This window comes from Pseudophryne corroboree, chromosome 1 (genome assembly GCF_028390025.1).
Source record: "Pseudophryne corroboree isolate aPseCor3 chromosome 1, aPseCor3.hap2, whole genome shotgun sequence".
In the NCBI taxonomy this organism is placed as follows: Eukaryota; Metazoa; Chordata; class Amphibia; order Anura; family Myobatrachidae; genus Pseudophryne; species Pseudophryne corroboree.
In genome coordinates this window covers 633,307,585-633,321,270 of record NC_086444.1, presented here as the reverse complement: position 1 = coordinate 633,321,270, position 13,686 = coordinate 633,307,585, and the positions used below count along the sequence as shown (strand labels likewise).

Here is a 13,686-nt window from a genome sequence, read left to right as displayed (position 1 = left end):
ACCCATGACTCCATCAGTGCCACTCTCATTTTAGAATGTCACACAAAGGTTATTTGGTCATGTCTATTTGTGATGGAATTCATGTCTCCCTGCTGCAGTAAATTATGACATGGTGTTACGGTTGTTTCTATTTTAGGAAAGTATGGGACTGAAGTCCGACCTGCCTTCATCCTTAATGTTCCCTACCTGCTTCTCCCTTTCTGGGCAGGGATGAGGATATTTAGAGGAAAGCATGCTTTTACCACAATCCCAGCTGAAAAGGTACAAGGATGTCTGCATTGTTCTTACAAACCATGGTGTCCTACAGATAAGTGCTGCTCACGGGCCTGTTTTTGTTCTCCCAGCAGGTGGAGGTGGCACACAATGAAGACATCTTTCAACGCCCTATAGATATTGCTCTGATTTTATACCTGTTAGGAGCCATTGTGTTTACGATCTTCAGGGGCCTGGTAAGTGTGAGAATAATCCACTTGTGGCAGTCTGTAACAGAGAGGCTACCAGCCACCACTTGCCCACATCATGCTGTTCTCTGGAACATATGTGCCTGCTCTTACAATGCTCTATAGATTGAGCACATTATGATGGGGCACTGAATGTAGAACCTTAGAAAGCAGGCATGTTTCTCAGCACTATGCCCAGTTACTCCTTTGAGTGACAAAGATGTAATATAAAGCAGGAGTCCCACAGTTGTCATCCCCACAGGGGCCTGGTATGCAGAGTTGCTGTTCAATAAGGAAACACTTGTCAATATTCTGGACTTAGCCCTTTAATAGACAGGTGCCTAAGTGATCCAGGCAGGCACTGCTTTCAGTGTATACTCTCCGGTGAGAACTGTTTAATGCAGCCCTTGCGGGGTCCTGATGGTGCCTGTACTTCTTGCTGCTAAAGTAATTATAATGTAATGGACTTCTGTTCAGGGGGTAAAGCTTCCTAATGGGGGAAACACATTTTCAGTTCTTCCTTCATTTCTGTCTTACTATCTACCAATGTGTGATGTCAAATTAGGACATGAGTAAATATTCAATAATCTAATTAGCGAGGCCTGATGCTGAGTCACAATGAATTAATCAACCTTTTATGGCATGCACAGAATACAGGGTAGTTCAAGATGAAAAAAGGATCTTCTAATATTCAAACATATGTAGCATCTCATACACTTTCATGCACTAAAACATGAGATTGCCACAGGACTGGGCCCATGTACATCTTTATGGTATAACAACGTTTTCCAGGCTGTAAAATTAAAAGTTCCCTGGATTTTCTATTCCCACCAGTAACAGCATTGCCATGAAAGATTACTAGGTATAGAAAGTATGTTAGTGAACTTCTCCAGGTAGAATAGTGGCAAATGTCCCAGGTGGCAGACAGAGGAAGGTAACTATCGCGCTCATTATAGAACTTTGCCAACATTCAACAATTTTGGGAAGTAGTAGTGAACTGCATCAGTGGTGCCAGAGTGGTTGGTGGAGCACTTGCTCAATCTATATTAATGTTTCTGTGGGTTGGGTTATGCATGTAAATAAAACCACTGTGTATATTACAAGTGTTCTGGTGCTGGCTAGACTTGCAATAGGAGACAGGGCCAAAGCTACCAGAGTTTTGTTCTGAGAGTCTGTAGTCAGTGACACTCTGGAGTGTGAGAGGTTTTTGTATATTTCCCTCAATGCCCCCATTTAAATGCAAACAGATACAGTCAGCGTGGTTGTGATGTAAGGCGGCTTTGGCTCCACGCTTATGTTTATAACACTGTAATATTATGTGGTTTGGAAGTTTTCTGGTGCAGGGCAATACACTGGGGTACCTATCCACCCATTCACGGGAATAAATAAAAAATAATAATTAACTTACGCCTCCTGTGGTCCCGCGCCATCTCTCCACATCCTTCCATACAGTGAATAGCTGTCAGCACTCTGATTTGTGGATAGCTCCAGTCATCCAACAGTGAGCATGTTGGCAGCCATTCACTGTCTGGCTGCAGGCTGGGAAGCAGGCAGAGAATTCTGCTTTGCCGCTGTGATTGTGTGTAATTCACAACTAAAGCAGCCGGGCATCATACTCTACCTGCCTCCCAAGAAGTTTTGGAGGCACCAGCCCCACTGCACCTAGGACCCTAGAGTCATGGGGCCCTGCCGGGTATGGGTCGACTCAACTTAGCTCGACAGTCATTAGGTCGACCATGGAAGGTCAACATGCATTAGGTCAACAGGGACAATAGGTCGACATGGTCATTAGGTTGATATGTACTAGTTCGACAGGTCAAAAGGTCGACATGGGTTTTTGGACTTTTTTTGGTGTCGTTTTCTTCGTAAAGTGACAGGGAACCCCAATTAGTGCACTGTGTCCGCTCGCAATGCTTCAGGCAAGGTGCCTCGCTCCGCTACCGCTGCGCTTGGCACAGGTTACCGTTCCCAGTTGCAGTCCATGTGGATCGTCAAGTATGAAAAAGTCCAAAAAATAAAATAAAAACGTGAAAAATTCATGTCGACCTTTTGACCTGCAGACATAGTACATGTCGACCTATTGACCATGTCGACAGTGTCGACCTTCAGTTGTCGACCTAATGACTGTTGACCTAAGCTGTGTCGACCATATCCCCTGCCTATATGTTAAGATGCCCTTGATTTGGTGGGCATCTGGTATGCTACTTTTAGGTCCTGGGCGTAGATCTGGGTAATGAGTTATGGCATGCCAATTAATGTCAATGACTGGTAATCCCTTTTCAAAACTGCTAGTTATTAACATTTATTGTCGTCCACAGTTATTTGCTGTCATTGTTTTTAGTAAGTTGGTCCACTGTTAGCAAGCTTTACCACACATTAATACCATAGTAAGCACGGCCTAATATAGAACTGATCAGATAAAAAGACCTGTGCATATGTTTGACTGTGTTTTCATATGTACATGGTACCCATGTTGTCCGGGGGAGTTTTTGTTGTTGTTATTATTATTATTCTTTCAATAACAAATATGATACTACTCTTTTTATATAAGGCTCGGTACACACTGGAGCGATGTCGCACCAAAATGACGTTTTGGTGCGACATATATCTTACATCGCTCAGTGTGTACACAGGACTGAGCACTACTCCGGTTCCAGGGGGTAATTCAGAGTTGATCGCAGCAGCATATTTGTTAACAGTTGGGCAAAACCATGTGCACTGCAGGGGGGCAGATATAACATTTGCAGAGAGAGTTAGATTTGGGTGGGGTGTGTTTAAACTGAAATCTAAATTGCAGTGTAAAGATTAAGTAGCCAGTATTTACCCTGCACAGAAACAAAAAAAACCACCCAAATCTAACTCTCTCTTCACATGTTATTCCCCCCCCCCCCCCCCCCCCATCTGCTAACAAAGTTGCTGCTACTGTCTGGTCTGAATTAGGCCCCCAGTCGGACAGGCATTCCAGTTGCTAATCTGGTATCAACTCTTCTTAATACAGAATCTGCAGTGATCCGCGGACTCTATTCATTTAATAAAGTATTGCTCATGTCATATTTTCCTTCAGGCTCATCACTGCTAGAACACCAGCGATTCCTCTAAGCACATGGGCCAAGTTACATGCACAATACCTGGTTAAAGCCTCCTCTCTTAATTCACACTCCTTCTGTGCTAGCTCCGCCCATAGACGCCTGCCCAAGTCAAACCCAACCCTCAGGCGTGACAACATGGCATCGCTAGCAACATCCCCAGATTGAGCTGCATGTACACTAGCAACCTGCGGGATCGCCTCCCGTTAATGATCTAGTGCGTACACACTGGGCGATTTTAAGGATTTGTCGTAACTAATGGTTGTTATCGGCATGCACAGAGTGAAAACACGCAACGTATGCTCCGCAAACGGACTTGCATTCAACACTGCATCAGCCCCAATATGATTTCTGTTTATCTTCAAATACCAGAAAATACAATGGGAATGTTCATAATTACAACTTTAGGTACAAATTCAATTAATGGTGGTGTCCAGCTACACACATCAGTAGCCCAACATTGCAGTTTCCTGGCCACCTCTATGGATAGCGGTATCAGAAGTCATGAGGTACTGGAATAATGGGGGTCATTCCGAGTTGTTCGCTCGTTGCCGATTTTCGCTATACTGCGATTAGTCGCTTACTAATTCGCAGAGCGCATGCGCTTAGTTATTTTACACAAAAGTTAGGTATTTTACTCACGGCATAACAAAGCTTTTTCATCGTTCTGGTGATCGTAGTGTGATTGACAGGAAGTGGGTGTGTCTGGGCGGAAACTGGGCATTTTCTGGGAGTGTGCGAAAAAACGCTGGTGTTTCTGGGAAAAACACGGGAGTGTCTGAAGAAACGGGGGAGTGTCTGGGCGAACGCTGGGTGTGTTTGTGACGTCAAACCAGGAACGAAACTGACTGAACTGATCGCAATGTAGGAGTAAGTCTCGAGCTACTCAGAAACTGCTAAGAATTTTCTATTCGCAATTCTGCTAATCTTTTGTTCGCAATTCTGCTAAGCTAAGATACACTCCCAGAGGGCGGCGGCCTAGCGTGTGCAATGCTGCTAAAAGCAGCTAGCGAGCGAACAACTCGGAATGACCCCCAATAGTTGGTAGTTAGCATCTTGCGCCCATTGCTAATTGAATCCCCGTTAAAGTCCAATTAAAGAACGCTACATATATGTTTGTATAAATGTCTTCTTTTGCCTGTTCAGATGGTCTTGGACTGCCCTGCAGATACCTGTTTCACCTACATCTACCAGTATGAACCATACCTGAGGGACCCAGTGGCTTATCCCAAAGTCCAGGTAAGTGCACTTGTACTGTATCTATTGTATGCTGCAGGTTTGTATATTCTGTATTTGTATTTAGAAGTTGTCCCTCTTTTTACTTTTAATTAAATTAGCTGGACATCTGAAATTGATTACCTTTTTGTTGACGTTCTTTAACTGGGCATCCACCTTCAGTTGACTTTCATTTATTGGTTTGTACAGTACATGCCATCCTGCAGTTTATATATAGTAAGTTGATCTTTTTGTCTTCAGTTTGTGTTTTGCGTTCTGATCATGTGTAATCAGTAAAAGCTCTATATTTTGTGTGCCCTGGATAAATATAAAGCTGCTCTTTTCCTGCATTTGTAACCAAGGAATCCCTGCAGAGCTGTATCATAGCCCATAGCAAGTAAAATATACAGTTTGATGGCAAAAATTGGAACTGGTGAACAGCCTATAACAAACCATACCTACTTTAAAAAAAATATTTGTTAATGTATTTTGTATGGAACACGGAGGGCCTGATTCAGATCCGCACTATGGCGATCATTCCGACCGGTTCGCACGCTGTTTTTTTCGCAGCCATGTGAACGGGTCCAGAATGCGCATGCGCAGCGGGTGCAATGTGCAGGCGCGTCGCGCCTCGGCAACGGGGAACGCCGGGCAGCGACTGAATTAAAGAAGAAGATGATCGCTGCCGTGATCGCACTGTGATTGACAGGAGGAAGGCGTACCGGGGCGTCAACTGACCATTTTCGGGGAGTGGAGATCCGAACGCAGGCGTGTCGTGGCGTTTGATGGGCGGATGCCTGACGTCAATTCCGGGACCTGAGACGCTGAAGTGATTGCAACAGGTAAGTAAGTCCAGACCTACTCCTCATCTGCATAAAACTTTTTTGCATAGCTCGGCTGCACAAGCGATCGCAGCCTTGCTATGCAAAAATCCACTCCCCCATAGGCGGCGTCTACCTGATCGCACGGGCAGCAAAAAAGTTGCAGCGTGCGATCAGGTCAGAATGAGGGCCTTCCAGGCACCCTGTAAGCCACATGCAGGTTCTGTGGGGTGGTGACTGTGCCGCCCCAAGGGCCCTGTGCTGTGGTATCGCTCACACATCCCTAGTTATGGCCATGCTGAGCAGAATGCATTTGCATCAGCTCCATCCTTGGTGCAGGAGATCAGATTGAAAGTAGCTGGATCGATGTATATGCTTACCTCTGAATAGCCCACTACTTACCTAGGTGTGACTGCCCAGCTGCTCACCAGTAACACCTACTCAGTTATAAGTGGAGGTGCAGCTGAGAGTCATATGATTCTGAGCTGCCTGTAATTACCCTGAGTTGCGCATGTAACCCTAGTCACTCTCGCAGTCTGCTAAAAATCGAGAGGTACTTAGGAAGTCCCAAATTGGTGTAGTAAAGGAATGTGGGGAAATGATTATGCTCACCCCCGTTTGTTGGAGTGACTAGCACCAGGGCCGGATTAACAATGGGGCGGATGGAGCTGCAGCTCCAGGCCCCCCACTGAAAATAGGCCCACAGATCCCCTGCAGTTCAGATTGTGTTGACAGGAAAAAAAAAACTTTTCTCCTGTCATCACCTATAGCATTCCCTCACTCGACTCCTGTAACGGAAAGCCAAAACTCTGCCTATCCCCTCTGAGGTTGCCAGCAGCTGTCACTGCTCAATGAAGCTCACACCAAGGATCGAAATAAGCCCCTCCCCAGATCACGATAAGCTCCGCCTCCTGGTGCATCTACAGCTGTGCCCACGATTGCTCAAAGTTCTTCTCACATGCCATCCCAAGCTGTGTCTCTGGGGGACCATTATAAGCTCAGCCCCCTGGTTCTTCCACTGCTGAGGCCCTTGTTGCCTGAAGCCACACCCCAGGGCCGTTCTAAGCCCCGTCCACTGGACAGTACACTGCAGTGCTTCCCGCCCGGGTCATCTGTGAGCTGTTCTGCAGCTGCGGTTTCAGGTACAAAGGAGTATATGCTGTGTAGCCCTATGCCCAGGACTTTCTCACACAGAGCCGTTGTGTTAGCACCCAAAATCCCAACATGGAAAGTTATGTGTGCTTGTTCTGTGACCTTAATGGCATACTGTTTTAATCTATCGTGCATGATAATCAATTGAATTCTGGCCAGTCTGTATACGGACGCTACTGTGCGGTGTAATGTGACTCGGACACTACCTTGCGGTGTAATGTAACTATCGGACGCTGACGTGCGGTATAATGTGACTATCGGATGCTGCCGTGCGGTGTAATGTGACTATCGGATGCTGCGTTCGGTGTAATGTAACTATCGGACGCTGCCGTGCGGTGTAATGTTATTATCGGATGCTACCGTGCGGTGTAATGTAACTATCGGACGCTGTCGTGCGGTATAATGTAACTATCGGAATGCTGCCATATGGTGTAATGTGACTAGGACACTACTGAGCGGTGTAATGTAACTGTCGGACGCTGCAGTGCGGTGTAATGTAATTATCGGACGCTGCCGTGCGGTGTAATGTGACCCGGACACTACTGTGCGGTATAACGTAACTATCGGATGCTGCCGTGCGGTGTAATGTAACTATCAGAGGCTGCCGTGCGGTGTAATGTAACTATTGGACGCTGCCAAGCGGTGTAATGTAACTATCGGATGCTGCCGTGCGGTGTAATGTAACTATCGGATGCTGCTGTGCGGTGTAATGTAACTATCGGATGCTGCCAAGCGGTGTAATGTAACTATCGGATGCTGCCAAGCGGTGTAATGTAACTATTGGACGCTACTGTGCGGTGTAATGTAACTATCGGACACCGCTGTGTGGTGTAATGTAACTATCGGACGCTGCCTTGCGGTGTAATGTGACTCGGAAACTACTGTGCGGTGTAATGTGACTATCGGACGCTGCCGTGCGGTGTAATGTAACTATCGGATGCTGCTGTCCGGTGTAATGTAACTATCGGACGCTGCCAAGCGGTGTAATGTAAATATCGGATGCTGCCAAGCGGTGTAATGTAACTATTGGACGCTGCTGTGCGGTGTAATGTAACTATCGGACGTTGCCTTGCGGTGTAATGTGACTCGGAAACTACTGTGCGGTGTAATGTGACTATCGGGCGCTGCCGTGCGGTGTAACGTAACTATCGGATGCTGCTGTGCGGTGTAATGTAACTATCGGACGCTGCAGTGTGGTGTAATGTAACTATCGGACGCTGCCAAGCGGTGTAATGTAACTATCGGATGCTGCCAAGTGGTGTAATGTAACTATTGGACGCTGCTGTGCGGTGTAATGTAACTATCGGACACTGCTGTGTGGTGTAATGTAACTATCGGACGCTGCCTTGCGGTGTAATGTGACTTGGAAACTACTGTGCGGTGTAATGTGACTATCGGACGCTGCCGTGCGGTGTAATGTAACTATCGGATGCTGCCATGTGGTGTAATGTAACTGTCGGACGCTGCAGTGCGGTGTAATGTAACTGTTGGACGCTGCCATGTGGTGTAATGTGACTAGGACACTACTGAGCGGTGTAATGTAACTGTCGGACGCTGCAGTGCGGTGTAATGTGATTATCGGACGCTGCTGTGCGGTGTAATGTGACTCGGACACTACTGTGCGGTGTAATGTAACCATCGGATGCTGCCGTGCGGTGAAATGTGACTCGGACACTACTGTGCCGTATAACGTAACTATCGGATGCTGCCGTGCGGTGTAATGTGACTCGGACACTACTGTGTGGTGTAATGTAACTGTCGGACACTGCAGTGCGGTGTAATGTAACTATCGGATGCTGCCATGTGGTGTAATGTGATTCGGACACTACTGTGCGGTGTAATGCAACTATCAGACGCTACCGTGCGGTGTAATGTAACTATCGGACGCTGCTGTGTGGTGTAATGTAACTATCAGACACTACCGTGCAGTGTAATGTAACTAACGGGCGCTGCTATGCAGTGTAATGTGACTTACGGACACTACCATGTGGCATCATGTGACCAATGGACGCTGCTGTGCGGTGTAATGTGACTTACAGATGCTACAATGCTGCGTAATGTGACCAACAGATGCTGCCGTGAGGTGTAATGTGACCAACGTACGCTGCTGTGCAGTGTAATGTGACTAACTGACGCTGCTGTGTGGTATAATGTGACTAACGGATGCTGCTGTGTCGCGTAACGTGACTAACGGATGCTACCATGCGATGTAATGTGACTAAAGGATGCTGCTGTGTGGTGTAATATGACTAACGGACCCTTACGTGCAGTGTAATGTGACTAACGGACGCTACCGTGGGGTGTAGTGTGACTAAAGGATGCTGCCGTGCAGTGTAATATGACTAACGGAGGCTGCCGTGCGGTGTAATGTGACTAATGGACTCTACTGTGCGGTGTGGTGTAATGTGAGTATATAATGGACGCTACTGTGCAGTGTAATGTGAGTATATAATGGATGCTACTGTGCACTGTAATGTGTATAACAGACGCTAATGTGCGCTGTAACGTGAGTATATAACAGACGCTAATGTGTGTTGCAATGTGACTAACATGCTACTGTGCGGTGTAATGTGACTAACAGACACTACCGTGCAGTGTAATGTAACTAACGGTCGCTGCTATGCAGTGTAATGTGACTTACGGACACTACCATGTGGCATCATGTGACCAATGGACGCTGCTGTGCGGTGTAATGTGACTTACAGATGCTACAATGCGGCGTAATGTGACCAACAGATGCTGCCGTGAGGTGTAATGTGACCAACGTATGCTACTGTGCGGTGTAATGTGACTAACTGACGCTGCTGTGCAGTGTAATGTGACTAACTGACGCTACTGTGTGGTATAATGTGACTAACGGATGCTGCCGTGTGGCGTAATGTGACTAACGGACGCTACCGTTCGATGTAATGTGACTAAAGGATGCTGCTGTGTGGTGTAATAGGACTAACGGACCCTGACGTGCGGTGTAATGTGACTAACGGACGCTACCGTGGGGTGTAGTGTGACTAAAGGATGCTGCCGTGCGGTGTAATATGACTAACGGAGGCTGCCGTGCGGTGTAATGTGACTAACGGAGGCTGACGTGCGGTGTAATGTGACTAATGTACTCTACTGTGCGGTGTGGTGTAATGTGAGTATATAATGGACGCTACTGTGCAGTGTAATGTGAGTATATAATGGACGCTACTGTGCACTGTAATGTGTATAACGGATGCTAATGTGCGCTGTAATGTGAGTATATAACAGACGCTAATGTGTGGTGCAATGTGACTAACATGCTACTGTGCGGTGTAATGTGACTAACAGACGCTACTTTGTAATGTGAATTGGTACGATTATGTGACCACGCCCCCTCCCCATGAGGTCACATCCCTTTATAAAATATGGAGGGTGGTACCAATGGTCTTTCTGGCATAGGCACCAAAATGTCTAGTTATGGCTCTGGTGGTCACTGATGCTCTCTGTAGTATATGGGGGTCACTGATGCACAGTGGTCACTGATGTTCTCTGTAATATATGGTGGTCACTAATGCTCTCTGTAGTAAACAGGGGTCACTGATGCTCTCTGTATTATATGGTGGTCACTGATGCTCTCTGTATTATATGGTGGTCATTGATGCTCTCTGTAATATATGGTGGTCACTGATGCTCTCTGTAATATATAGTGGTCACTGATGCTCTCTGTAGTATATGGTGGTCACTGATGCTCTCTGTAGTATACAGTGGTCACTGATGCTCTCTGTAATATATAGTGGACACTGATGCTTTCTGTAAAATACGGTGGTCACATGCTTTCTGTAATATATGGTGGTCACTGATGCTCTCTGTAGTATATGATATACTAGTTTTATAAGATAGGGGGCGGTTTATATATTTTTATATGTAAAGACTTTTTTCAGATATTTTTTATCATCCTAAATATTTTTTATTTAAAAGTGTATTTGTATTTTTTAATTAAAAAGTAAAACCCAAATCTGCTCAAGCATGCACATCTGCAAAGCAGTAAGTTAACCCTTACAGCCCTGGTGCAGTGCTGCCATTGCAGCTACAATGTTTAATTTTCTAAACAGACAACAGCTAAGAAGTCAGTTCATTTTATAATTTACTGCAGTGGCTGGAAATGTAATATATAGTGGTCACTGATGCTCTCTGTCGTATATGGTGGTCACTGATGCTCTCTGTAGTATACAGTGGTCACTGATGCTCTCTGTAATATGAAGGAAACCACTGAACACATAGGATCGGGGCTCTCCCATAGCTGAACTTCTTTAAAAAATAAAAATAAATGCAATGGGCTGGTGGTTGACGGCAGGCACAGGGAGCCCTGAGAGAGTGGGGCCCAGGATAACATATCCCCTGCTCCCCTCTCCTTAATCCGATCTGCTGCAGCGGTACACAATAGGCCTTTCCTATATTTCAGCTCCAGGCCCATGTGGACATTAATCTGGCACTGACAAGCACTAGTCCTTATAGTGGCTCTGGTTCCCGTCAATTGCAGTGCATTGACTGCTCCAATTACATCAACTGCCGCTGTACTTAAAAAAGCCTCGTCGGCAGAACGTACCTACACGGACTCCCTGCCTCTCCTATGATACATCTCAGGAAGGGGCATATCAGCAGACGTCAGGATCACTTTTCTGCACTGCAATTAACGGGAACCCGCGCCACTATAAGGACGAGTGCTAGTCACTCGAACAAACGTGGGTGAGCATAATCATTTCACCACACTCCTTTACTACACCAATTTGGGACTTCCTAAGTACACTAGTATACCAAATCTGGACAGTACCAGCACAATAATTCTCGAAATGGACCGCTACTTTGGTGACTAAATATCCAGGAATACGAGCCTACATATGCTTAAATGTTCTACTCATTGCCACTTTTTTATTGTTGAATATTGGAAAAGTGTGTATAATTTTTATGCAATAATTATATTTTATGTGCTTAATAAATTCTATTATTTTATAAGCGCTCCTTAATTGTTTGAAAATGCAAACAATTTTCTATACCTATCTGAGGTTCGCCCTACTGAACGATCACTACCAGTTCCAGGCGTTACCCTTTGGCCTATCTTCAGCTCCGAGGGTGTTCATGAAGGTGATGGCGGAAATGATGTTCCAGCTCAGGGTCCAGGGGGTCAACATGGTCCCTTACCTGGATGATCTCCTGATAAAAGCGAGTTCCAGGCAGCTCCTACTGCTCCATATAGATCGCACTATACACTTTATATCACACCACGGGTGGATCCTCAATCTACAGAAGTCCCACCTGGAGCCGTCTCAGCGGCTCCTGTTTCTGGGAATGCTAGTGGATATTGTAGCGCAAAAAAATTTTCTCCCAGAGGACAAAGTGAGAACTCTCCAGGAAATGGTTTGCATGGTTCTCCGACCAGTTCGAGTTTCCATTCATCTTTGTATAAGATTGTTGGGAAAGATGGCAGCCTCCTATGGGGCCATCCAGTATGGACGGTTCCATGCCAGACCCTTTCAACTGGACATCTGAACAAGTGGTCCGGTTCCCATCTTCAGATGCACCAGATGATTCAACTGTCACCCCGGGCCGGGATTTCACTCCTGTGGTGGCTGCAGTCTTCCAAACTCCAGGAAGGTCGACGCTTTGGAATTCAGGATTGGATTCTCCTCACAACGGATGCGAGTCTGAGAGGATGGGGGATGGTCACCCATGGGGTGCAGTTCCAGGGCAAGTGGTCTGCCCAAGAGGCCCTACTTCCGATAAACATCCTGGAACTTCGGGCTATCTACAATGCCCTGATTCAGGCTTCCCTTCTGCTCCGGGATCAAGCAATCCAGGTACAGTCGGACAACACCATGGCTGTGGCGTACATCAGTCGACAAGGGGGAACAAAAAGCGGGGTCTGCATGCAAGAAGTATCAAGAATACTCCTCTGGGCGGAAAGAAATGCACTAGCACTGTCCGCAATCTTCATTCCGGAAGTGGACAATTGGGAGGCGGACTTCCTGGGTCGCCACGATCTCCACCCAGGAGAGTGGGTCCTACATCCTCAAGTGTTTCAACAGCTCATCGACCGGTGGGGTTGGCCTCCGATCGACATGATGGCATTCTGTTAGGTTCCTGGTGCTCAGAACAAGGGAGATGTTCATGAAGTGAGTCCAGAGCACCAGGACGTAACGCTGGGAAAGGGGAATGGAAAGGGAATAGCCCCTGGCGCCCTAACTCTGTTGTCTCACCCGTGCTATCGGAAATCCCTTGCGAGACTATGGTTTCTTGAGCCCTTGGCAGCCACGTTTGAAGGGCGGATTATGTCTGCCCAACTCCGGTGCCCCCCGGTCTTAATGAGAGACAAAGGGAAATCCGAGGCAGAATGATAACAAGAGGACCTCTAACTAAGCAAACAGGCCAGGGGCTACAAGCTAACTAAAAACCTAAAGTATGTGCGGAGAAACCGCCAAAGGAAAAGAACAACAAAGGAAATGCTGATCACACGCCGACACAATACCTTTGTGTACCGGCGGTGACAGCATAAGCAGAACCCTCTGCAAAACACCAGGGACAGAAACAATAATGGAATACAGCGGCCTAGGCCAACGGACGCGGGAGAGCCGCTACTCACGGAACCGGTACGAATACTGGCAAACGGACAGGAACTTCTAATGCTGCCGACACCGACTCTCAGAACTGGAGGACAGGCAGAATCCCAAACGACAGACCGGTGGACACCAGGAAGCCAGAAGACTTGACCAGGGACAGGCAAAGCCACTTGACCTCAGGGCAGGAACGCCTCACAGCAGGACACGGGATCAGACACAGGAATCGACACAGGGACTGACACAGGAATCAACACAGGGACTGACAGGAACCAGCTCACACTTCAAGCAGACTGCAAACCAAGGAATATCACCAGCATCTGTGAATTGCAAACAGCCAGCATATAACAGAGAGGCCTAATTAATAATCACATGCAGCTGCCCTGTTGCATGACTCTAA

The 13,686-nt window shown here is 46.7% G+C and overlaps 1 protein-coding gene across 1 annotated transcript in view; it reads left to right on the top strand.

The window, feature by feature from the left end:
- Positions 1–13,686, top strand: part of HAPLN4 (hyaluronan and proteoglycan link protein 4) — a 126,287-nt gene that overhangs the window by 56,850 nt on the left and 55,751 nt on the right. The window contains exons 6-8 of the mRNA XM_063914563.1: positions 137–261; positions 345–449; positions 4,673–4,765. Coding sequence (XP_063770633.1) covers positions 137–261; positions 345–449; positions 4,673–4,765 — 323 coding nt within the window. The remainder of the gene's footprint in view (positions 1–136; positions 262–344; positions 450–4,672; positions 4,766–13,686) is intronic.